At 44.0% G+C, this 24,148-nt stretch overlaps 1 protein-coding gene across 2 annotated transcripts in view; it reads left to right on the forward strand.

The window, feature by feature from the left end:
• The first annotated feature begins 1,602 nt into the window (after positions 1-1,602).
• DRP2 (dystrophin related protein 2) overlaps positions 1,603-24,148 on the forward strand; it is a 45,276-nt gene continuing 22,730 nt past the window's right edge. Inside the window, exons 1-5 of one of the 2 annotated variants that reach the window (XM_025276264.3) lie at positions 1,603-2,723; positions 15,431-15,610; positions 20,356-20,519; positions 22,278-22,434; positions 23,853-23,973. In XM_025276264.3, the coding sequence (XP_025132049.2) occupies positions 15,494-15,610; positions 20,356-20,519; positions 22,278-22,434; positions 23,853-23,973 (559 nt within the window). In that variant the 5' untranslated portion in view covers positions 1,603-2,723; positions 15,431-15,493. Of the gene's footprint in view, positions 2,724-15,430; positions 15,611-18,772; positions 18,892-20,355; positions 20,520-22,277; positions 22,435-23,852; positions 23,974-24,148 lie in introns of those variants that run through there. The other variant, XM_025276265.3, reaches the window with a different exon arrangement.

Consider the following 24,148-nt stretch of genomic DNA (forward strand, 5'->3'; position numbering starts at 1 on the left):
GTCCCTTGTGTTTCTGACCTCTAAAGGGAAGGTAGGCATTTTGAGTAGAGAAAATAGCTTGAGAAAGGCACAAAAGATTAGAAAAACTATCCGGGGATTTTGTCCTAGTCACAGTTGTCTCAATGACCTACCTAGGTTTGATGTCTGATCAGGCCACCACTAGAACATAGATTCAGGCAGTATAGTATCATGGTTAAAAATGCGGGCATTGTCTAGAGAGATCTAGTGTAAGTCTTAGCTCCATAATGCATGGCTGTGTGACCTTGGGCAAGTCATGTAACCTCACCATGTTATAGAGCTTTATCTATAAAGTGGGGCAAATAATAGAAGCTATTTTTAATCTACTATGTGGATGAAATGAGCTAATAACATATGCAAAGCACTTTGAACAGTGCCTAGCCTGAAGTAAATTCTCGATAATGTTAACCATTATTATAATTCAATAATTAAATCTTAATTGTTGGTCGCTGATAATACCTTAATGTTTTTTGTCTCATGCTAATATCCTCATTTTTCACAGGAGGTCTGAGTGCCTGAAGTAAAGGAACAATGATTCCATGATGATTGGGTCAGTGGGGAGGAGATCTGGGGAAAGATTTTGTTGTATCCCGTGAAAGAAACTCTATGGGTTTATTTTCCTGGAGGCTGGTACTGTCTTTTTGAATCTGCTGCCTTAATGTTTTCTCTAGAGATAGAAAAAATGAAGAAGGATTCTGAGTGCTTATGGTGATTTGGGCAGTTCCAAGTGCAGTCAAGGTGGGGAACAAGTATCCCATCGATTCATTCTCCTTCCTCCTTCTATATCTAAGCTCGGCTTTGGATTGACCCACCAGCCTACTGGTGCCAGGGGTGAGATTGAAGTTAGGTTGCATGTGTTTGGTGTGTGTTCTGCACTGTGCCAACCCAAACAGTTTCTGAGAGTGTTTCTCTAATCTTTCTTCAAGCCATCTCCCCCTATCCGCAAGTCATTCCAAGTCAGGTGTAAAGGGCTCCTGGGGCCCTGGGTCAGGATGGTGCTGAGAAAACCTGCATGCTGGCAGGGCTAAGACTGGGGCCAGGCAGGGCAAGGCTGGAGAGCTCAGAAATGCTCTGTTGGGGGTGTGTAGGTTGAGAAGCTGGGATGTGCTTCCAAAAACCCTTCAGAAATCAAAGGCCTTTTCTGCACTGGCATGGGGGCCTGGCTGCTGCTGTTTCGGCCAGGCAGGAGGGGTCACTCACTCAGCTCTGAAAGCCTTGTTTGCTGGAGGGAGCAATTGGTTCCAATTTTGTTTGTTTGTTTTAAAGAGATCAGGCCTATGGCTAATCTTTCACTGAAACCAGCAGCTTAAGTTTTTAACATTTTATCCCAAAAGAAAACACACACACATGTGCTAGTTATTTCCTATCTATCTGAGAGTTTTCTCTAACAATCATAATAATGGTATTAATTCTCAGTCTTTGTAGAAACTTTGTCAACACTAGTGCCAAGTCCTTTGAGCCAGGAAGTGTATTCTCTTCTAAATTGCAGTGCCATCAGAGCTTATAAAGTTCTTAGAGGCAAATGAGTGAAATTAAGCAACCCACCCCCAAACCAATCTGTTTCTCCCTGTCATACACACCCTGTTCTCAGAAATGAAGAGAGGAAAAAAGAATGCTTCTCTTATTCTTTGCCCTGGTCTGGAGCTACGGGGGCTTTAAGTATGAGTGTGTTTGTGTAAGAGGATTGGGTTGGGGGCCTTCTGACTGCCATTGATCCATCCATCCACCCCATTTACTCATTTGGTAAATCTTTATTGAGTTAATGTACTGTGTTCTGGGCACCCTATAAAGGGACATAATTGTCTCCATCTCTTCAGTTGTTTCTCCCATGTCTGGCAGTGTGTTTGGCATTCATACCCTCTTCTCTTAAACAGAGGTGACAGCTAAAAGAGTAAAGCCTAGTATGGACAGAAGGAAGGAGAGTGACTGGGGTAGTGACTGAGTGGAGGCACGAAGGAGCTGTGTTTTCTCAAATCATTCAGGGTGCATTTTGCTCTCCTCATGGGCAAGGATTTATCCATCTTTAGATCTAAGAGGAGGTGAGGATGGAACATAACAGGTGACTGGCAGACTGCCCTGGGCCCAAGGCTCTACCTTGGGTACCAGTGACAATTCTAGAGCAGAGTGTTTCAACCTCCAACACAGAAACTGAATCCTGGACTGGCTACCAAGGGATCATGCCAGCTGCTGGCTCTGAAGTTGGCTTTGGCTCTGAGCTCGATCTGTGGAAGTTGGGGCCCAGGCCCCTGGCTCCTGGCTCAGCAGCTTGTATTGATCTCCCAGCCTCTTTTGTCTCCTCCTCCCCAGTGGAAGCCTCTCCCCCTCTGCCTCTCAGCCTCTTCCGCTTTCCTCTTCAGCTTCTAATGAACTGAAATCTCCCAGAGCCGCCAAGGCTCTGGTAGTTTCACAGAACTGTCCTTGCTATTCCTGCATCTGCCCGGTCAAGGGTATCTTTGCCTGAGGTCGGATGGATGCTATTAGTGCCAATGATATGATTGCATAGCAACACAGAGCGGCTCCGAAAGAGGGGAGGAGGGGCAGGAGAAGGAGGACAGGGAGGTGGGAGAGACGGAGGGAGAGTGTGCATACAGCAGCTGTCGGCATTCCTGTCTCAGGGACTTCTTTGCTGATTCACAGAAGCAGCCCAGCTCCAGCCACCCAGCTCCCAGTTGCCGCCTGATCCTCAGACCTGCCGGAATCAGAAGGTAGGCCACAGAGAAATGATTTCTGAGCCTCGCCCTTTTTCAGCCCATAGGGGGAATGAATGAGGGAGGGGAAGCTCCAGAGGTACTCTGTGTGTGTGTGCGTGTGTGTGTGTGTGTGTGTGTGTGTGTACGTACCTGCCTGCCAGCCATCTGCTTGTGCCTTTGGGGGAAGACTTACATTAAAAAATGCCCACAATGAAGTAGCTACCGCTTAGATTCATAGAAGAAAAAAAAAAATGCCCAGGAATAGAAACTCCAGCCAATTTGAGCAAGTAGGGTCTAAAAATGAATAAGAGGAAGGTCCACAGTTTGCTGCTTTGAGAGGAGAGGGGTATTTATTGATTGACTCGTTTGTTTATTTATTTCTGTCTGTTCTCAATGACAGGCTTTTTGTCCATGGATGGATCTCCTGGTGGGAGGGAAGGGAAGGGGTGTAGAAAGTATTGGCTGAAAAGGGAGGACAGAGAAAACGTGAGACCTCAGAGCAGGTGCCCTGAACAAATGATTGTCTGGCCAGAAGACAGGACACAGGAGTGCTTCCTTGGAGCAAACTGGGCTCTGACCTAGGAGGCTGGGCTTGAAGGCACATCCTAATCTCCGCATTTACTTCCTGGCTCAGTCCAGCTTCCCCTCTTGCAGTTTTCCCCCTGGCTGTTCCCCTTGATTTCCTTTCTACCCCGTTGTAACCAAGAGGCACCTCTCCGCTCTTGAGAGTGGAGCTTGGAGAGCTTTGAAACCAGGCTCACCTCTACCTGGAATCGAACACCCTGTTCCTTGTGCTCTCCTCAGCTTTCCCCGGCTTCAGGCCCTGTGCCCCAGCCTGGTAAGTGGGCCTGAGACTGTGTGGGTTAAGGCTTATCTTGGTTTTTTTTTGGTAGAAAGAGCCAGGCCTCAGAAGGATTGGGTCCCAGCCGGTAGCCGGGGCTGGGTCAGGCTGGGGTGGAGCGAGGTAGAGAGGGAGGAAGGGTAGCTCCCACAGCCTGGAAAAGAACATACTTTTCTCTTATGTTTTCTTTTTGATTGTTCAAAAGAAAAAAAAAAAACCTTTTAAAAAAAACCTCTCTGTCTCGTCCACCTTAGCGCCTGACTTTTCCAAATGGAATCCTTGTTTCTAGATTAAAGGCCCTCAAGTAAATCACCTTTTAAAAGGTCCAGTGGGGGCCACAAACCTCAGGAGATTTCCTCTCTGGGCTTAGGATGGGGAGATGGTTCCAGAAAACCCTGGGACCATCCAAGGAACCCCTCCCCCCAAAAGGCAGTGCTGCCAGTGGAAGTGATAAGTGTCCTGTCCCTGAAAGAAGAAAAGAGCCCCTCTTTTCCTGGGTGGGCTGGCCTTGACTCTGCAGTTCTGCCTCCTGTAAACCAGTGCCGTACAATGAGGGCACTTGGACAGGGCTCCTCTTCCCACGAGACTTGTCCCCCATGCATTCAGCCTGAACTGTGGGTCCGAGCACACTTCAGCTCCACCATCACCCAAAGGAGGGAGCATGGCTCGAAGCAGTGAAGTTAGCAAAGGTTCAAGAGCCAGGTACAGAGGGGACATTCAGGAAGCACTTCTAACCACAGACGTACAAAAGTTTCTAATGTGAAATCTGCCACAGTGTCAGAGAGGATCTGTTGTTCTCGCTCAGTCGTGTCTGACTCTCTGTGACCCCATGGACTGCAGCACACCAGGCTTCCCTGTCCTTCACTATCTTCCAGAGTTTGCTCAAACTCATGTCCATTGAGTGGGTGATGCCATTCAATCATCTCATCATCTGTCATCCCCTTCTCCTCCTGCAAAGGAAGAATGGAATGGCAAACCACTTCAGCATTCTTGCCTTGAGAGCCCCATGAACAGTCAGAGAGGATAGGCTCTCACTAATGAAGCCTGAGAAGACAGCCTTCTACACGGGTCAGGGACATTCACAGGAAACCCATTCTGGAAGTTAAACTAGGAAACTACGTTCCTGTCTTAGGAAAGATTCTTCTACACACACATCAGTGACTGAAAGAGCAAGTGAGAGGAATCCTTCTAGGATGACATTTACCAAACCACCGATGTTCCACAGAACACTGTTTGCAGAGAATGTTAATAGATTCTGTTTTAAAATAAGGAGTGGTGGTGGGTGGTGGGGTGTATTCTATGGTCCAATCTTTTTCTTTTTTTGAAAATGCTTCATAACTGAATTCTCCTTTTGGAGAGTCATCATGTATGTAAATGTATTAAAGGCTCTGAGAAGTACTGCTGTAAAGAAATCTGTTTAATTCTGTTCAACCCAGTGAAATCCACATGGATTTGATCAGGGACCTCTTTTCTCCATGGAAAAATTTTTGTATCTTGCACATACAGTGTTAGGAATTGCTGCTCAAAAAAAATCCTGGAATAAATTGACATATGGAAAAAAACTTATAAAATAATCTAATCCAGCACCACAGTTTGAAGGGTAAAAATTTGAGAAGCTTAATGAAATTGTTCTTTTTGAGTATCTGAGAGAGTGGAACCCATATATCCCGATTCTCAGTCCTTTATGCCCAATTGCTGTCCTTTAGCAGGTTCCCTGGGCTTCCCTGGTGGTTCAGTGGTAAAGCATCCATCTGCAATGCAGGAGACTCAGGTTCAATCCCTGGGTCAGAAAGATCCCCTGGAGAAGGGCACGGCCACCCACTCCAGTATTCTTGCCTGGGAAATCCCATGGACAGAGGAGCCTGGCGGGTTACAGTCCATGGGGTCGCAAAGAGTCGGACACAGCTGAGCGACTGAGCACACATGCAGCAGTTTCCGTTCTGTGAAAATAGTCCCAGGGAAAAGAAGCAGGTTGAAGGAACGATCCTGTCATTTTTACTGAGACATTTGTACCTTACAGATTTCTTTCATTATTTTGTTGTATCTGAAAATTCTGAATTTCCCTTTCAGCATGTGATTTGTTGCATTTTTTAAAACAATGTGCTAGAAAATTTGGGGGCATTCAAAGAGATGTAAAGAATAACGAAAATCAGGATATTCACCACCTAGCTTAAGGAAAAAACATCACCAATAGACTTTGAAATCCCCTGTCTATCCTCTGATCAAAGTTCCTCTCATGCATTTATTTATATTTGTACTGCATATGTATGTGTCTTTAAGCACCATATGCCACCGCTTTATGTTTTAAAAATGTATATCAATGGTATGTATCCTTCTTCAATTTGTTTTTTTTTTTTTTCTATTCAATGTTATATTTGTGAAATTCATCCACATTGTGACATGTGGCTCTGGTTCATCCACTTTTCACTATTATATAGCTTTCCATTTAAGAAATATGCCATGATTTATTTATCCATTCTGCAGTTGATGGACATTTGGGCTGTTTCCAGTTTGGGGCTCACAATTAGGGCTACTATGATCATTTCTGAGGAGATATTCTTATGTGACTATTGCCATTGGGTATATATTTAGAAGGGAATTGTCCTGTCACAGGATATGAGAATCTTCACTTTTGGGAGATACTGTCAGTTTATTCTCCAAAATGGTTAATAATTTATACTCCCACCAGCAGTGTATAAAGGTTTCAGATACATTGCATTAATTGTTTCTTTTTTCCTTTCTAATTCCTATATCTTTTATTTCATTTGGTTTTCTTTCTTCTTTTTTTAATTGGAGTATAGTTGATTGACAATATTGTTTTAGTTTCAGGCATATAGCATAGTGATTTAGTTATATACACACATATACATATGTATTCATATTCTTTTCCATTATGGCTTATTATTGGATACTGAGTATAGTTCCTTGTGCTATAAGTAGGTCCTTGTTGGCCATCTATTTTATATATAGGTGTGTATATGTTAATCCCAAGTTCCTAATTTATCCCTCCCTGCTTTCCCTGGCGGTAACCATAAGTTTGTTTATTAATTGGTTTTTATAATAAAATTCTCCTCATAAGGATGCATCTCTGACTTTTTTCCCAATGGAAAAGAAATTTTCTTTCTCGAAATTGCTTGACAGCTACCTTCTCAGAAACACATCTCATTGTTTCCATTTGTAAATGAGAGGGTTGGCCTAGATAATCTCTAAGGTCTCTACCAGCTTGACAATCTGTGGCCCATGATTTATTCATTAAGTGAGAGCATCTGAAGCAGAAACTTGGTTTTTGGCTACACTGGAGGAATTATTTTAGGAACACATAATAAGGTTTGGTACGAATGAAATATGTCTCATATCTTAGTGCCATGCTGTCAGGTAGAAAGGCAGTGCTGTGAGAGGGAGAGTCATCGTGCAGTGTCACCTTGGATTGGAGAGAAGAATCTGTACTCACAAAAAAGGGTCTTCTTTTCACTGCCTTGTTCTTTCCTGAGCCTCCCTATTTATTTTCATCCAAGAACAATAAATCCTTGTTATAAAAAACTTTATACACACAAACACACAAAGTGTATAAAATCAACATGAGAGTCCCCTTAATACAACTCACCAGAAGAAATGTTGCTGAACAATTTGTGTATCCTTGTAGGCTTTCTTGGAGAAGGCAATGGCACCCCACTCCAGTACTTTTGCCTGGAAGATCCCATGGATGGAGAAGCCTGGTGGGCTGCAGTCCATGGGGTCGCTACAGTCGGACACGACTGAGTGACTTCACTTTCACTTTTCACTTTCATGCATTGGAGAAGGAAATGGCAACCCACTCCAGTGTTTTTGCCTGGAGAATCCCAGGGATGTGGGAGCCTGGTGGGCTGCCGTCTATGGGGTTGCACAGAGTCGGACACGACTGAAGCGACTTAGCAGCAGCAGCAGCAGTAGGCTTTCTTTCTGTGCATACACAGAAAGAAGAGATTTTTTGTGTGTTTTTTTTTTTTTTTTACAAAATTAAAGTTATACCAGACACATTCACTCTGAAACTGTTTTAAAACCTAAAACACATATCTTTGGCATCTGTTCAAATCAGTGGGTACAGACCTACCTCCTTCTTTTTTTAACAGCTACATAATATTTCATGGCATGGTGGTTTAGTCACTAAGTTGTGTCTGACTCTTTTGACCCCATGGACTGTAGCCTACCAAGCTCCTCTGTCCATGGGATTTTCTAGGTAAGAATACTGGAGTGGGTTGCCATGCCCTCCTCCAGGGGATCTTCCTGACCCAGGGATCAAACCCAGGTCTCCTGCACTGCAGGCAGATTCTTTACTGACTGAGCTATCAGTGAAGCCCCTGTCACTTCATGGCATGAGTGACTGCAATAAGAGAAAAGATTTGAATGCTTGCTAGATGGTAACTATGAACTAAGTCCTTACAACAAGGCTATGAAGTACATCTTTCTGTTATTCTTGTTTCACAGATGCAGGGACTGAAATATGAAGTCAGGGATCTTGTCCAAACCTGCGCTGATAGGTCGAGGAGCCAGGATGCAAACCCAAGTGTGCTGGCTCAGAGCCCACACCCTTCACTGTCAGGCTGTGCCACCTCTCTGACACAGTCCACTTAACTAGTCCCTTGCTGATGGACATCCAAGTTGATTGCAGTCTTGCTATTGCAACCAAAACTGCAGCAGATACCCTCATCCACTTCTGCAGATATTTCTGTAGGATAGGTTCTTAAACTTCCCCAGTTTATAGGTAGAAAGAGTTTATTCATTCATTCAAAAAATATTTACCTAGCTCTTAGGCACTGGGGAAGCTCTGAGGTCAGACTGGGAGAGTTGACCAGCATTTTACTTCCCAGATGTCCTAGGAAGGTCATTTAAATGGTCTGTAGGATTTGCCAGCTGGGTGATACCCCATACCCACTGCATCCTGTCCATTCTTAATTGCTTGTGTCTTTGCCTGGGTAGTGGCATGTGTGAGTCAGCCCTTGGGCTCCCAGCTGGTGGCCCAGAGCCATGAATTTTCTCTACTTGCTAAGTGTTGGTGACCACAGTGCCTCAGAGCCCGAGTTCTAGAATTTACAAAGGCAGAAGAGTGTAGCAGTAAAGAACTTGTATTCTGGGACACACTGGCCTGGATATAAACCCCAGTTCCCTACCTCATAGTCACAATATCACTTTGAACAAGTTACTTATTGCTGTGTGCCTCCATGTTCTTATCTGCACAATATAGACAGCAGTAGTAACTACTTCATAAGATTGTCCTGAGGATTCCACAACTTCCTGTATGTAGACTGATTAGTTAATATATGCAAAACATAGAATAAAGTAAATTTTAACTGTTACTGCTTTTTGGCTATGGAAAAGCTGCTATATCAACCTTTCCATAAAACCGTTGATGATGTCTATGGCACTTTGGTGAGGAGTGGGAAAGAAGGGAGAAAGTAACTGTTAAATAGCTAATGTATTCACACACCTCAAAATTCCAAAGGTACAAAAGGATATTCAGTAAAACTATATCTCCTATTGGTGACACAGGGATTTTTAATTGTATTTATTTATTTATTTTTATTTTTGGCTGCGTGGGGTCTTTGTTGCTTTTGCACAGACTTTCTCTAGTTGCAGTGAGTGGGGGCTACTCTCTAGTTGTGGTTCACAGGCTTCTTTTTGCAGTGCTTCTCTTGCTACAGAGCAGAGGCTCTAGGTATGCGGGCTTCAGTAGTTGCGGCACTCGAGCTCAGTAGTTGCGGCTGCGGGCTTAGTTGCTCTGCGACATGTGAAATCTTCCCAGACCAGGGATTGAACCTGTGTTCCCTGCATTGGCAGGCAGACTCCTATCCAGTGCACCACCAGGGAAGTCCCGGAGACACAGGGCTTTTGTGGATGTAAATAATTATTCTATTTCTCGACCCAAGCAGTGATTACATGGGGATTTGCTTTGTAATAATTCAGTATATTTTACACATATATTTTATGTACTTTTTGTAAGTTATATTTCTCAGTTTTAAAAAGAGGGAAAATAAGGGAAAAGATTTCAAAAGAGTGGAAGGAATTCTTCCATCTCTGTTTAGTAGCCACTTGGTTCCCTTCTCCAAAGGCAATCAACGTTAACAGGTTCTTTTGTATATTTCCAAAGGTATTTTATTGTATATATAAGCACATGTTTTGTTTTAAAACAGATTAAACTAGCCACTTTTTTATTTTCTTTTTACTTAAAACTTTACCTCAAGAGATCATTCTATATTGGTGCATAAAGAGTTCTTAATTCTGGTTTTAATAGCTATATAGAATTCCATTGTATGCATACACCATTATTTATTTAACAAATCCCCAAGTAATGAACATTTAGGTCATTTGCAGTTTGTTTTTGTTTTTTTCATTTCGAGCCTTGCTTCAAATGCTAACATTCTGTATACATCATTTCACACAAACACAAGAAATGTGTATATCCAAAGCCTTTCTCTTCATGTTCCCTGGAATTTGTACCTACAAAATTGAGGGACTGTACACTCACCTAACTGGAGTTCAATTCAATACATCAAGTCAATTTGTGTCTCTTCCTGATTCCCTTTTCCCACTGGTAACCACTAGCATTTTCTATATCTGTGAATCTGGGGAATCTGTTTTAGTTTTGTTATATATACTTGTTTGTTTTATTTTTTAGATTTCACATAGTACTTGTCTATGCATAAAATAATCAACAAGGATATATTGTACAGCACAAAGAACATAGCCATTAGTTGATAAGACTTTAAATGGAGGATAATCTATAAAAATACTAAATTACTATGTTGTATACCTGAAACTAATGTAATATTGTAAACCAACTAAACTTCCATTTTAAAAAATCAAGTCAGGAGACATTCATTGAGTACCTGCTCTGTGTCTGGCTCTGTGTTTAAAAATGTGTGGAATAGAAATTAATAATGGGCATGAATTTTGTCCTCCACTAGCCCACAATCTTGCTTTCATGCTAAAATCCTGGTATTCCCCCACATGTTTTTAAAGCTTTTATCTCTGCCCAAGTTAAATGATGTCTCCCGCTGAATCCTCCTGGAAGGGCCTGTGTGTGGTTTTGACAATTAGGAAAAGAGTATTCCTAGTGGGAAAAAGTCACAGCTGGATATCTAGCAGGATCCCTAGGGGAGAGCACAGATGAATGAATTCTACCCCAAAAGCATCTTCCATACTACTTCATACATCCAAATCTTTCTCTCTCACCTTAGCTCAAAAACATCTCTTCCATAAATACATCCTAAATCCCTTCAACTTGAAAGGAACAGTTCCTGCTCTGTGACCTCTCATAACTTGATGTCTGTGTCCTGCAGAAGGTATGAATCATTTCTCCCTTAAGTGATACTTTTTTTGTTTACATGTCTTATTTTCTACACTTGGCCATTTGGGGACCAATTCAGATTCATCTCCAATTCCTCACAGCTTCAGCAAGTTAAAAGGAGGAGTAGGAAGAGAATCAATATGTTCAGGTGGTAATTAGGACAGAATGGAGATAAATAAAGAGGCAGAAAGAAGAATCTGTATGTAGGACAAAGAGCACTGGCCAGAAGTCAGGAGGTCCAGGTTCACTTGGGTCTCAGCTTCTTCATCTGTCAGATGGAATCATAATTCTGGTTGGGTCCTTTGAGGACCAAGAAAGACAGACAGTACAGGAGGCTACAAAAGTATGTTCTACTAAAACAGCAAACATTTTGATGTGTGGCAACTGTTAACCATTAACATTTTAGCAAATCAAGGTCTAGGAGGTGAAATGACTTGAAGTCACAGTCAATGGAACAGTCTGAAAAGAGCAGAGGATAGTCATGCCAGGATGAGAAAGAATTTATTCCTTTTTTGCCGGCATTGGGATTAGAAAATCTGAATTCCCTGATACCTGGATTTGTTATTTTGTGAAGCATCAAACTCATATCAAGTCAGTAGAGGAGAATATGAAGGAAGGAATTTAATCTGTACAGAGGTGAACCTCAAAAGAGAAAAAGTTTATGAAAAAAGAAATACAACTGGCCACTAAAAATGTAAGGAAAAAGTTAAGCATTTCAAGTAACTAAGGAAATACAAAGTAATTCTCAAGATGCCATCTTCACTTACAAAATTGGCAAAGATATTTAAAAAAAAAAGAATACTCACTGTTGGCAAGTGTGCTGGGAAACAGGCTTTCTCATAGATTGTTGAGGGTGGTATAAAGTGATCTAATTTTTGTTAGGGCAATTTAGAAGGATGTATTATTAATACAGGGCTTCCCTGATAGCTCAGTTGGTAAAGAATCTGCCTGCAATGAGGGAGACCTGGGTTCAATCCCTGGGTTGGAAAGATCCCCTGGAAAAGGGAACAACTACCCACTCCAGTATTCTGGCCTGCAGAATTCCATGGACTGTACAGTCCATGGGTCACAAAGAGTTGGACACAACTGAGAGACTTTCACTTTCATTATTAATACAAGTCTGAAATTGGTTCGTGCCCTTTAATCCAGAAACTCTCCCTTCTAGAAAATTATCTTAAGAATCACAAATATGCACAAGGCTACAAACTGCAGTGTGACATGTTTTACTGTTAAAATAAATTATGCTTTATCTATTCTGTGGAATATTATACAACAATGATTAAAGCTAACATTTATTGAATAGTGTACTATTGCCAGACACTGTGCCAAGTTATTTAAATGCATTATTAATTTTTAATCATTAGAACAAGACTACAAGGGCAGTCATCCCCATTTTACAGATGAGGGCCCTGAAGCTCAGAGAGGTTAATTTCTCCCAGGCCACACTGCTAATAGGTTGAATAGAGTGGGTTTGACCCTAGGTCTATCTGATGCCAAAGCCCATGACCTCAACCACAGGACTCTATAACCTTTGCAACCATTAAAAGTCATATGTTAGAGGAATAGTTAATGAAATTTTAAACTGATCCTGATATAAATGGCAAATTTAAAAAGCATGATATAAAATTATAACTATATAATTAATATATAAATAATATGACAATTTTATTTCCAAAGTGCAAGTATATATTTTTCACAGAAAAACTACTGTAAGGAGTCATACCTGTTAGTAATGGCTGGTTACCTCTGGATAGTAGTAGTATAGGTTATTTTTATTTTCAGTTATGATTTTCTGTATTTTCCATTTTTCTATAAAGAACAGGTATTGCTTATATAATCAGTAAAAATTAAAAATGTTAATGTAAAAAGAGGTCTGAAAGCAAAACTTTTGTAGCCTTCATGCTTAGAATATGTCCATAGCAATACTTCATTTTTTATCTGAGTGATTAATTTTTTAATTTAATTAATTAATTTTTTCTTGACTGCACTGGATCTTCATTGCTGAGTGTGGGCTTTCTCTAGTTGTTGTGGCAAGTATTAATTCTTTTATATTGGTGTTGGATCAGAGAGGAGCCATCTTTTCAATCATTCTTTGGGGTAATCTCTTTAGGGATGAGGAATTATGTAGCTGTGTGATATCTAGGGACTTTGACCACAATAAAATGTCCTTCAGACCGTAAGTTCTTGCATTTGTGTGATCTGTAATAGTCCCCAGTTTTTGGACCATGGACCCATGAGGAGGAGGGAAGGGTAACTTAGTTCAAGGAGTCCACAGATCTTTAAATGTATAAGTGTTTTTCTCACTCTGTAAGTACTAAAAGTACAGCTCCTTTGTAGGTGTGAGTGGGTGAAGTGAGGTTTTTTTTTTTATCTTTAAGAAGGGGCCCTTATGTTGGGAACCACTGAAGTAGCAACTAAAAATGGTGGTTATTTAATCAGCAGTATCAGGAATCATCACTTATATGTAGGATCTAAAAGGACATAATACAAATGAACTTATTTACAAAACAGAAACAGATTCACAGACTTCAAGAACAAACTTATAGTTGCCAGGGAAAAGGATGGGGGAAGGATAGTTTGGGAGTTTGGATATGCACACACTGCTATATTTAAAATGGATAACCAACAAGGACCTACTGTGGAGCACAGGGAACTCTGCTCCAAGTTATGTGGCAGCCTGGATGGGAGGGGAATTTGGGAGAGAATGGATACATGTATATGTATGGCTGAGTCCCTCTACTGTCCATCTGAAACTATCACAATATTGTTAATCAGCTATACTCCAATAAAAATTAAAAAGTTAAAAAAAGAGAGATGTTCACTTCTTGCCATTGGATCAAAGTTTGCACATGTTTGTCCAGCACTAAAAGATACCACTTATGTCACCTGCAAGCATTGTCTTAGCCACCCATCCTAATCAGACGTGTGTACATTCACCAAACTGTCAATTGGTTTGGTACATTTAACTTTTTCACTCTTGTCTTAGCTGTTGACTTCAAAAGCTGAACATGTCTCAAGAATAGCTTATTACAGAACACTGACCTCACTCCCCTACCACACCAAATTTGCTTCTTCTGTTTTCCCCTCCTGCTGTAGGCAACATTATTCATCCAGCTCCCAAATTATAAGCCTTTAACTCCTTCACCTCTCTCACTTTTCATATCCAAGTGATCACCGAATCCACTGTGTTTTACCTCTTCAATGTATCTCAATGCCATGTTCTCTGCTCCCTCCTCCCTGCAATTGCCTGCCTGTTTTGACAGCTTCTAAATGGATTCTTCCTTTGGGAGACTCACTCCACAAGGTAAACAGAGGGCTCCTACGAAAATGGAAATCTGGTTGTATCACTCCCCTGCTGAAAATCTTCAGTACCTCCGTATTGTCTATAAGATAAAGCCTAGAATCCTCTGCTTATCATTCAAGCCATGACCCAATCTGGCCACAGCCTCATCTGGTACTCCCCGACAAGGCACCTACCTGTACTCTGATCTGCACCATACATTTGATTTTCTGCTGTTTGGAATGGTCCTTTTTTGTTTTATCTTCTCTGTCTAATGGCAATCCAATTTCTCTTTCATGACTCACCTCAAGAATATTTCCTCTAGGGAGACTTCCTGACATGACCAGGTAGGGCTCACTTCATCCATCCCTTCACTCCATCCCATAAATACTTCTGCCATTAATGCAGTAACACTTTATGGCTTGATTTTCCCCATGTCTGTTCTCTCTGTATGTGAGCTCCTCACCATGTCTTTTCATCTTCCAAACTCCAGCCATACTGAACTTACTGTTCTCTGAGCATGCTGTGCTTTTTGGGGTGACATCCACCTTTGCACAGGTGGCTCCCTCTGCTAGGAATGCACTTCTCCCTTTATCCCCTTCTCTGCATAGGCAAATATCTACTCACCCTTCAAGACTCATCTCAAATGCAATCTGTCTGAAATCTCTGCATATGCTCAGATAGAGTTAATTATTCCATATTCTTTGCTCCCCTAACCTTCTGGTGAAACCTCATTTATAGCATCTGCTGCATAAGTATTTTATTATCATTATCAGCTTACATGGGCTTCCCTGGTGGCTCAGTGGTAAACAATTTGCTGGCCAATGCAGGAGATACAGATTCAACCCCTGGGTCAGGAAGATCCCCTGAAGAAGGAAATGGTAAACCACTCTAGTATTCTTGCCTGGAGAATTCCATGGACAGAGGATCCTGACACTGCAGTCCATGGGGTCACAAAAGAGCCAGACATAACGACTAAACGACAATCAGCTTACACAACTGTCCCCCTCCATCTCCCACACTTTATCCCCATGCAATGAGATCTCAGACAGCACTGTGTCTAGCACAAAGCACAATAGAGAAACAATAGATACTTCCTTGATCAATTATTAACTCAAGTCTTTTATGGTGCTTTATGGCCTGGGAAAAACTATTGGATAGGTCAGTAATCTTTGAATACTTATTGACATAACTGGTCAAGGCATCCCTGGGTAAGTGCTGCATTTACAAACCTTTTCTATATTTTGACTCTAAATCTGTCCTTGTTACTCTTCCAGGTGCTTATGCTCAACAGTTGACGTACTGCCTGTCCCCACCCACCCCCATGAGCCTCGGTTCTGATGCAACCTATGGTCATGCAGGGATGCCCTTACACCCTCCCACGATGTCATAAGTGGCGGGCAGCTGACAATTTCCATCATAGCCGCAGCCTCCGAAGCACCTGCCCCCAGCCTCAGGTAAGAGGCTCAGGGCAAAAGACAGAACTGTGGAGAGAGGGTGGACGTAGGATCTGTGTGTGTTCTTGTGGGTATCCATGCTTCTTAAGGCTCAAGGGTAGTCTTCATACACATGAAACCCCTTGCACAGAACGAGGCCTCCTCTGGCCCATCCCTGTCATTCATGAGGCCTTTTATGGGGCAAAGGAAGTGTGTTGATCTGGACAAGCCAAAGAGCCCACAATGGTTATGGTGGCTGGTTTCATTTAAGCTTCCAGGGGAGGTCCCGGAAGAGTGTGCTCCTTCAGGGAATAGCCTAGGACAAGGCAGGACCTTCCATTGTCTTGACTTCTCTGTGGTTTCCTCTTATTCTGTACCTGCAGAATATCTCCTCTCCCTCCGTTGGCTCTTCCTCTCAAGTCCCTGATCCTACTCACAGTTTCTGGGTTAACCCCACTAAGGATCTCCTGAGCTTCCTACTGGCCTGTCCTCTCTCTCTCCTCCCCTACGACTGGAGTGGTGGGGCTGAGTGTGCCAGCCTGTGTGTGGTGCCAGGTGGGCAGAGGGTGTGTGAGAGGCAGTAATCCCAGAGGGCAACCCACTTTTCTGGCAATGAGGGAAGTCCAAGGGAAAGTTGACTAGACAAGGGAGACGTATAAGCATATTTTGGCTTGCCCTATAATGCTTAACCTTCCCAGGTGGCTCAGTAGTAGAAAACCCACCTGCCAGTGCAGGAGACACAAGAGACTCAGGTTCAATCCCTGGGTGGGGAAGATCGCCTGGAGAAGGAAATGGCTACGCGCTCTAATATTCTTGCCTAGAGAAGCCTGGTGGGCTACAGTCCATGGGGTGGCAAAAAGTCAGACATGACTGAAGCAACTTAGCACACATAATGCTTTGGGGTTCAGAGGCTATGGGAGTGTGTGAAAGTACTATGTTTCTTAGGATCTCGCAGATGGGCTGCGATGCTGGGTCACTATGGGTGTGAACAGCCACTGAATGTATATGGTGGAGGAAGTGAGATACCAAGGTGGCAGGGATGGAGAATGTAGGTACTGGGGAGCCCATGTGGGCAGAGAATGAGAGACAATGAAGGTCCAGACAGTCATAAGCTCCAGGCCTCCCAAGCTGTTTTGACACATCTAACCATAAAGAATTCACTGCTCGTAACATATTCTCAAAGCCAGTGTCAGCTGAGAGTCCCCCAGCAAACTTACCCCTTCCCTAGAGTGGGACTTTCAGAGGGTCGAGGGATTGAAAACCATGGGTCCTTCCAGAAGGCTTGTCCTACTCATTGCCCACTCCCTGCAAGCTTCACTACCTAGGCAGTGGGACATGAGGGCTAAATTTTGTGACAGAGAATGGTGAGATCAAGTCCTCTCGGTTACCGTCGAGTTTCTTCTCTTCTTTCTCTACAGCTCTGACTTTGTCTTAAAGTTTCAAGAGATGAGGAGCAAGTCCTATGGGGAACAGGGAGACCAAACATCTTGGTCACAAAAACAGAAGTAGAAGGCTACTGATAGGGAAAGAAATCAAGGATTAGTCATCATTTGCTTGAGGGCCTGGCTATGCTACAGAGGACTGTGATTCGTAGGGGGAACTCCGAGGGGAGAACAGGGTGAGGGAGTCTATTAAGGGAGCCAAATTGGGGGGGTGGCGTTTAGGAAACTAGGGCTTCCCTGGTGGCTCAGATGGTAAAGAATCTGCCCTCAGTGCAGGAGACCAGGGTTTGATCCCTGGGTCAGGAAGATCCCCTGGAGAAGAAAATGACAACCCACTTCAGTATTCTTGCCTGGAGAATTCCATGGACAGAGGAGCCTGGTGGACTACAGTCCATGGGGTCACAAAAGAGTCGGACACGACTGAGTGATTAACACTTTCACACTTTTCACACTTAAGAAACTAAGAAGGCTGGAGGGACTGAAAGGCTAACATGGGTGGAGCCCAGTTCATCATGGGTGCTTCCATCAGAACCATGACAATTTCATTGTGGCTGGATCACAAGAGGCCATTTCTAACTCTAGGGCATTCCCAGCCTAGGGAACTCTGTGAGGATGGCTTGGAACCAACCAATTACCCCAGCATAAACCAAGCTGCGACCCAGAGCTAGAGCTGCTCCCTGCTCTTTGCCTGCTGTCCCCTGCCATTCTGCCATCCACCCCACATGGCCCCACCCTGGACCCCAAGAAAGGCTCAGGCAGCTGCTGTAACTATTCCTGTAGGTGGGCCTCAGCATGGAAACAATGTGGAACTGTGGAAAGCCCAGAAGACTCTGTGGGAGATAAATGAGGATGGGAACAGAACCCTTTTTGGTCGAAACGAAGTGTTTTCCCTCAGTGCTGGGGCGGGGGGTGGGGGTCAGCTTGGGAATGTTAACCTTTCCCCAGGCAAGTCTTCTGGAAAAGGAGTGGCCACCTCCAGAAGCGCCCCTCAGGCCAGTAGCCCAGGACAGCAGAGGCAGGGCACAGGAGGCTCCATGCACCGAGCTCCTGGGTTCCCTCTTGCCCTCCCCAACCCTGCGGAAGTCCAGGGCACATGCCCATAGACCATGTGTTTCCCCCTGGCCTTAGAGTGCAGGGGGAGGTCTGTGGGGACAAGGCTCTCTGTCCTCTCTTCCCAAAGGCAGGGCAGAGCCCCTCCCCTCATTTTCACTGCTGGCTTGAGTCAGTCTTCTCCTGCTCACCATCCCACGGCTCTGTCCTTGCATACATCCCTCACTGTCTCTGAGGATGCTTATATGCTAAAGGACAAGGCTGATCCTCAAGCTCATTGTCCTTCCAGGCCTTGGTGAAACTGCTTACCAAAGGTTTGTCACCAAAATGATCTGATCTTTTCCTCCACCTCAGGGTAGGGGAGAGGGAACTAGAGGCAGAGTGAGTTCTTTGTGTCTTCCAGGCAAAGGGAACATAAATCAACAGAAGCTCCCCTCTGCGCACCCCTCCTCAGCACCATGGAATGCCCAATCCCACTCTCACCATCCTTGCCAGCCTGGGAGGGCCCTCCTGGCCCCGGTGTGGCGGGCCCAGTTGGGAGCGAGCCGGAATTCCCCAGGGACAAAGCCCTGATTCACCGTCCCCAATCCTGACATAGCCGCCCCCTCTGGATTCCTGGGGGGTCAGTAAACAAACAGGGTGACAGATCCCGCCTCCTGGCCTGGCTCAGCTCTGCTCGCCCTCCCTTAGGGAGTCTGCTCAGAGGCTGTCTGGACTCTGCCTGCAGCTCACCAAGCGCTGGGTCTGGGTTCATTCGGAGGAGCATCATGGGGCTGCCCAATCCTGCAAGCGGGTCCCCAGGCGGCACAGGTAGGGTCCACTCATGGGAATGCAGAGCAACTGACTCTAGAGCTGTGCCCTGGAGCTTGGCTGTTCTCCCACTTCTCCTTCTGTGTATGGCTGTGAGCTGTGGGAGTTGTTTTTTTTTTTTTTAAATCTTGAATATTCTTTATTCTATAGATTTATGTGTGCTGAGTCACTCAGTCATGTCCAGCTCTTTTCGACCCATGGACTACAGCCCGCCAGGCTCCTCTGTCCATGGGGATTCTTCAGGATGTTGGAGTGTGTTGTTATACCCTTCTTCAGGGGATCTTCCCAACCCAGGGATCGAACCTGCATCTCCTTTGTCTCCTGCACTGGGAGGCGGATTCTTTAGCACTAGTACTAAAGAAGCCGTCTCTTAGTACAGGTTGGTTATGTTTAACTGCTGACTCCTATGATTATCACTCTTACTATGACAAATTCTGCCAGCACTACTGCCCAGATGAGATCCTGGAAGTATTTGTGTTAAGTTAGTTAAGTTCAAATTGCCCACACACTGGCAACCATGGCATTCAAGGTAAGCCATAGGCTCATAGTTCAGTGTTCCAGAGTTTACCCAGCCTTCTAGAAAAGAAAGCTGAAGGGCTGTCCCACAAATTCAGAGAGAGAGGCAGAGAGAGAGAGAGCTATCTGTAGTAGATGTCCTACTTCCAAAGGGGCCTTGGTGCCCTCTTCTCCCTCTTCACCACTCGTATTTCCCACCACAGTCAGGAGAGTCCTAAAGAGCACTGCTCATCTTCAATGGGTTGAGAAAGGGCTAAGGCAGCATTCAGGGTCCTGATCTCCAAAGAACTCTGACAAGAGTCAACAGCTAAGAGGCTCCCATCACTTGCTCACCCTGTAGGGTATTATGGGGTTTGGGGGAATGGGGGTTGTACCAAGTAGCCCTTCAGGAGTTAGCTGTCTCCCTCGGAGTTCAAGACATGCTCAGGCAGAAGCAGAAGGGAGTGAAGGACAGGGGAGTGTGGAGAGGAAATCTCAGCCTGGGGAAACCCACCTGCATGCCTGCCTGTCTACCTGCTCCCCTTCTGTGGAAGGAAAATGGTCCTGCTGGTGGCTGAGCTTCTTCTAGTCTCTCCTTACCCCTAAACCATACATCTTTCCCACACAAGACTCGCCAGGCCAGTTGGGAAACCAATCTTCCCATTAGAAGCACAGCTCAAAGTGCTTAACACATGTGTTAAGCCTGTGTATGTGGGCTACAGTCCATGGGGTCACAAAGAGGTGGATGTAACTGAGCACAGCACAGCACTAAGAGAGGACCTTGCCATGAACAGAACCACAGAGTCTTTCTTTCTCTCAACCACTCAAACACATCCTAGAACCAGCCCCTTCTCCCCTCCCCACCCCCACACCCCCCCGCCCCGTTCACACTTGTCCTATGCTTGGCTTGGCACAGACCAGGGTGTGGCACACTCCAGGGATTGTAGAGGTGTCTGTGTTTCTGTACAGGTTAGAGCTGCTGCCGCCACCCCTGCGCCTCCTCACAATGGTGCTGGGGTACCCTGCCTAAGTCCAAAGCTATTCAACGGGTCTGTTGTTGCCGCCAGAACCCTGGAACCACCAGCCATGAATCTGTGTTGGAATGAAATAAAAAAGAAGTCTCACAATCTCCGGTAAGGCCTGGAGCCTCGAAACAGGGGCTTTGGGGCATTGGTGGGGATGATGCTGGGCTCCTCTTGCTCGTCACCCTCTTCTCAGCCTTCTTGTCAGCTTCATCCTCTGTTTTTCCTCCTTTTCATGCTCTGGTGCTGGGGGAAGAACCCTGGGTCAGAAATCAGGAGACTTGGATTTGAGTCTCGGTCTTTTTCCTTTATTTTTATTTACTTTTTAACACCAAAAACATTTTGTATTGGGTTATAGCCGATTAACAATGCTGTGGTAGTTTCAAGTGAATAGCGAAGGGACTCAGCCATACATACACATATATCCATTCTCCCCCAAACTCCCCTCCCATCCAGAGCCTCAGTCGGCTGTGTCACCTTGGAAAATTGGTTTCAGTAATCCCTGAATGTTGGCTTCCACTTGTTTGGATTTTTTTTAACAACAACAACAACAACAAAACAAGTAGAGGAATAATGCTTGTTCTATTTCCCAGTGTTGTTATGAGGACTCAAATGAGATATGAAAACGCTTTCTGCACTTAAAAGCGCTGATGTATAAATGGAGGATTTGATTACTGCCTGCCTTCCTCTCATAACTGTCTTCTATCTTAGTAGCTGTCATCTGCTTTTTCACATCTTTTAAAAAATTTTATTTATTTATTTTAATTGCAGGATAATTGTAGTGGTTGTTAGCCTTCTCTTCCCGTCCACTGTTTATCCCCCACCCATGCCTCCCTAAACTAAGAGCAAATCAGTAACTCAGTTGTCCCTCTTTCCTCTACCCTTCTCTATAACTCCCCTCCCACTACCCCACCCCAAACACACACTTTTCCTCTCTACTCTCTGTCATCAAAGACCAAACTCCTGGCTTCTGGTGGGTTCTAGTGGAGATGAGGAGTGTACAGAAGTTGAAGGAATGCAGGCTCTGAAATCAGACAACCCTGAGTTTAAATCCAGTGACTTTACTGTGTGACCTTGGGAAAATTACTTAACTTCTCTGGTCAACACCAGTGGCTACCTCTCAAGGTTGCTCTGAGAATTAGTAGAAGCAAAAATTTATGTAAAAGCCTTGGCCAAAGAGGTAGGGATGGAATAACCAGTTACCAGTCATCTAAGGGGAATGGGTTCAATGGCTGCACACAGCCTGGACTGGCCTCTGGCTTCCTACCACTTGGACTTCAGTTCATGGCTCATTTGTGGGGAGAGGGGAAGGCAGACAGAGATGACTATGCTGCACATGTTTTCCTCTTTCTGTATGTCAAGCTTCTAGCCTATGTTGCCCTCATCCTTTGGGACCCCTGGGCTGCTTGTATTTGTATGCAACCTCACACACATGTGTGCCCACACTCAGCCACCTGGCACACCCTTTCCACCCACTGCATCGCTCCTGCTCAGAAGGCAGCCTCTGGGAAGCCTCTGATGATGAACAGTTTGGCATGACTTGAGTTCCTCCAGGACAAGAGGGCAACACGACAGTGTCTCCACTAACGCTCTTGCTTACTTCACTACCTTTCACAGCCTGATTCTGGGTGCACAGCTGAATGAACTGAAGTCCACCAAATGTTTTGGTACCACGCTCTATGGGGAGGTGTCTTGGGAAGCTCTGAGGGTGGGTCAGAGGCTGGGTTCTGGGCCTTCTCCCACTTCAACCAGAGCAGCACCTCTTTCATCTGTTTATATAGTAAGATTCCACTTACATATCTGCTGGGGAAAAATGTTTTGCTGCTTAACAAGAGGACTGAAAATCACTGGTCTTACCATTGTGTGCAGTGCCCGGCTAGAGGCCTTCTCAGACCACAGTGGAAAGCTTCAGCTCCCTCTCCAAGAGATAATTGACTGGCTCAGCCAAAAGGATGAGGAATTGTCAGCTCAGCTGCCCCTACAAGGGGATGTGGTCCTGGTTCAACAGGAGAAGGAGACACATGCGGTAGGTTAGAGTTACAGAGGGTGTGGTGTGTAGTCTCTTGGTTGGGAAGGGATGTCTTCTGCAACACCCTGACAGACGGATGCTCAGACTCTGCTTAGATACTTAAAGTCACTGGAAGCTGTATGCAGTCCTACTGGTCTGTGGATGGCACTCCAGAGAACGAGTCAAATCTCCCCCCTCTATACATCCCATCCAATATTGGCCTCCCTTAAAACGCTTCCCTGATTTTTAACGAGGACATGGAAAATGAAGTGAACATAAAATAATATTCAGTGAAAAAAACACAAGATACAGAACTGTTTATAGGTAGATCTCAATTGTATAAAAATCAATATAGATGTGTAGATGTGTATGTGTGTATGCACACATAAGAAGGAACTCTATCAAAATCTTCACAATGGGTAACTCCAGGTGATGAAATTAGTTCTTTTTAATTTTGTTCTTTTCATCCTTTTCTGAAATTTCCAAGATTTCTGTGACATATCTTTCCTCTATAATCAGAAAATAACAACAAATGTTTCTTAAAATGAACACAGATGCACTGGAAGAAATGATCATTATGTGATGTGATGCTCACACTACAAAGGCAATCATATTATACAAATGTATCAAATCAGTATATTGTACTAAATCAAATCAGTACATTGTGTTAAATTTACACATTGTTATAGGTCAATTATAGCACAATTTAAAAGATGAATACAATACAGCAAGAAAATAAACAAACTATAAATGTGTGCCACAGTATGGCTGAATTTTAAAGACAATATGTTGAGTGAAAAAAAGAGTCAAATACAAAAAAGAGTACATACAGTGTGGCTCCATGTATATTAGTTTTGCCAATCAAAACTAATCAGTGGTGGTACAAGTCAGGATAGTTGTTACCTTGGGGGAGGGGAGGAGGAGAGAGTGACTGAAAGAGGTCATGACAGGGCGTTCTGGGATGCTGGTGGAGTTCTGTTTCTTCATCTCAGTACTGGTTACAGATATGGAATCACTTTATGAAAATTCATCAAGCTGTGATGAAAGTACACTTTTGATTTGCATACTCATGTATATTTCAACAAAAATTTAATTAAACTTTTCATATAAATCTAGCCCATCCTGGTTTTGATTTCTTAAAGCCCCTTTCAGAGGACTTTCTGAGTCTTCCAGAGAACCAAGATTCCTAGCCCCAAGTCCCCATATTTCTCTCTACCTTGTGGCATAGACAGATCCATTTCAGAGTAAATAGACCTTCCAGTATCAAAGTTATTCTCTTGCCTATAGAGAAGACTGCTCCTCTTTTAGTCAGAGTAGCCCGAAGGTACAGGATATCAAATTGCACTGAGGAGAAGAAAGATTGTCAATTGTAGGATGGAATTCAAAGCAATTGAAACACTTTCCCTCCCCACTGACCATGTTGCTAAACTTCACAGGCCTTTATGGAAGATGTCAAGTCTCGAGGCCCCTATATTTACTCTGTGCTGGAGTCAGCTCAGGCCTTCCTGTCCCAGCACCCATTTGATGAATTAGAGGAGCCTCGTTCTGAGAGCAAAGGTGGGTGGTCTTCCTCTCTTTCATCTTCTTCTTGAGCTATGAACCATTAAACACCTTTATGTCCATCCCAAACTCATTTTCTCAGCTGTTACCTAGGAGGATAATTTATTCCTAGGAGTCCAAAATTGGGAAGGAACAAGATTCATACTCTAAGAAAAGCAAAGAGAAGACCCTG

Source organism: Bubalus bubalis, chromosome X (assembly GCF_019923935.1).
Source record: "Bubalus bubalis isolate 160015118507 breed Murrah chromosome X, NDDB_SH_1, whole genome shotgun sequence".
NCBI classification, from domain to species: Eukaryota; Metazoa; Chordata; class Mammalia; order Artiodactyla; family Bovidae; genus Bubalus; species Bubalus bubalis.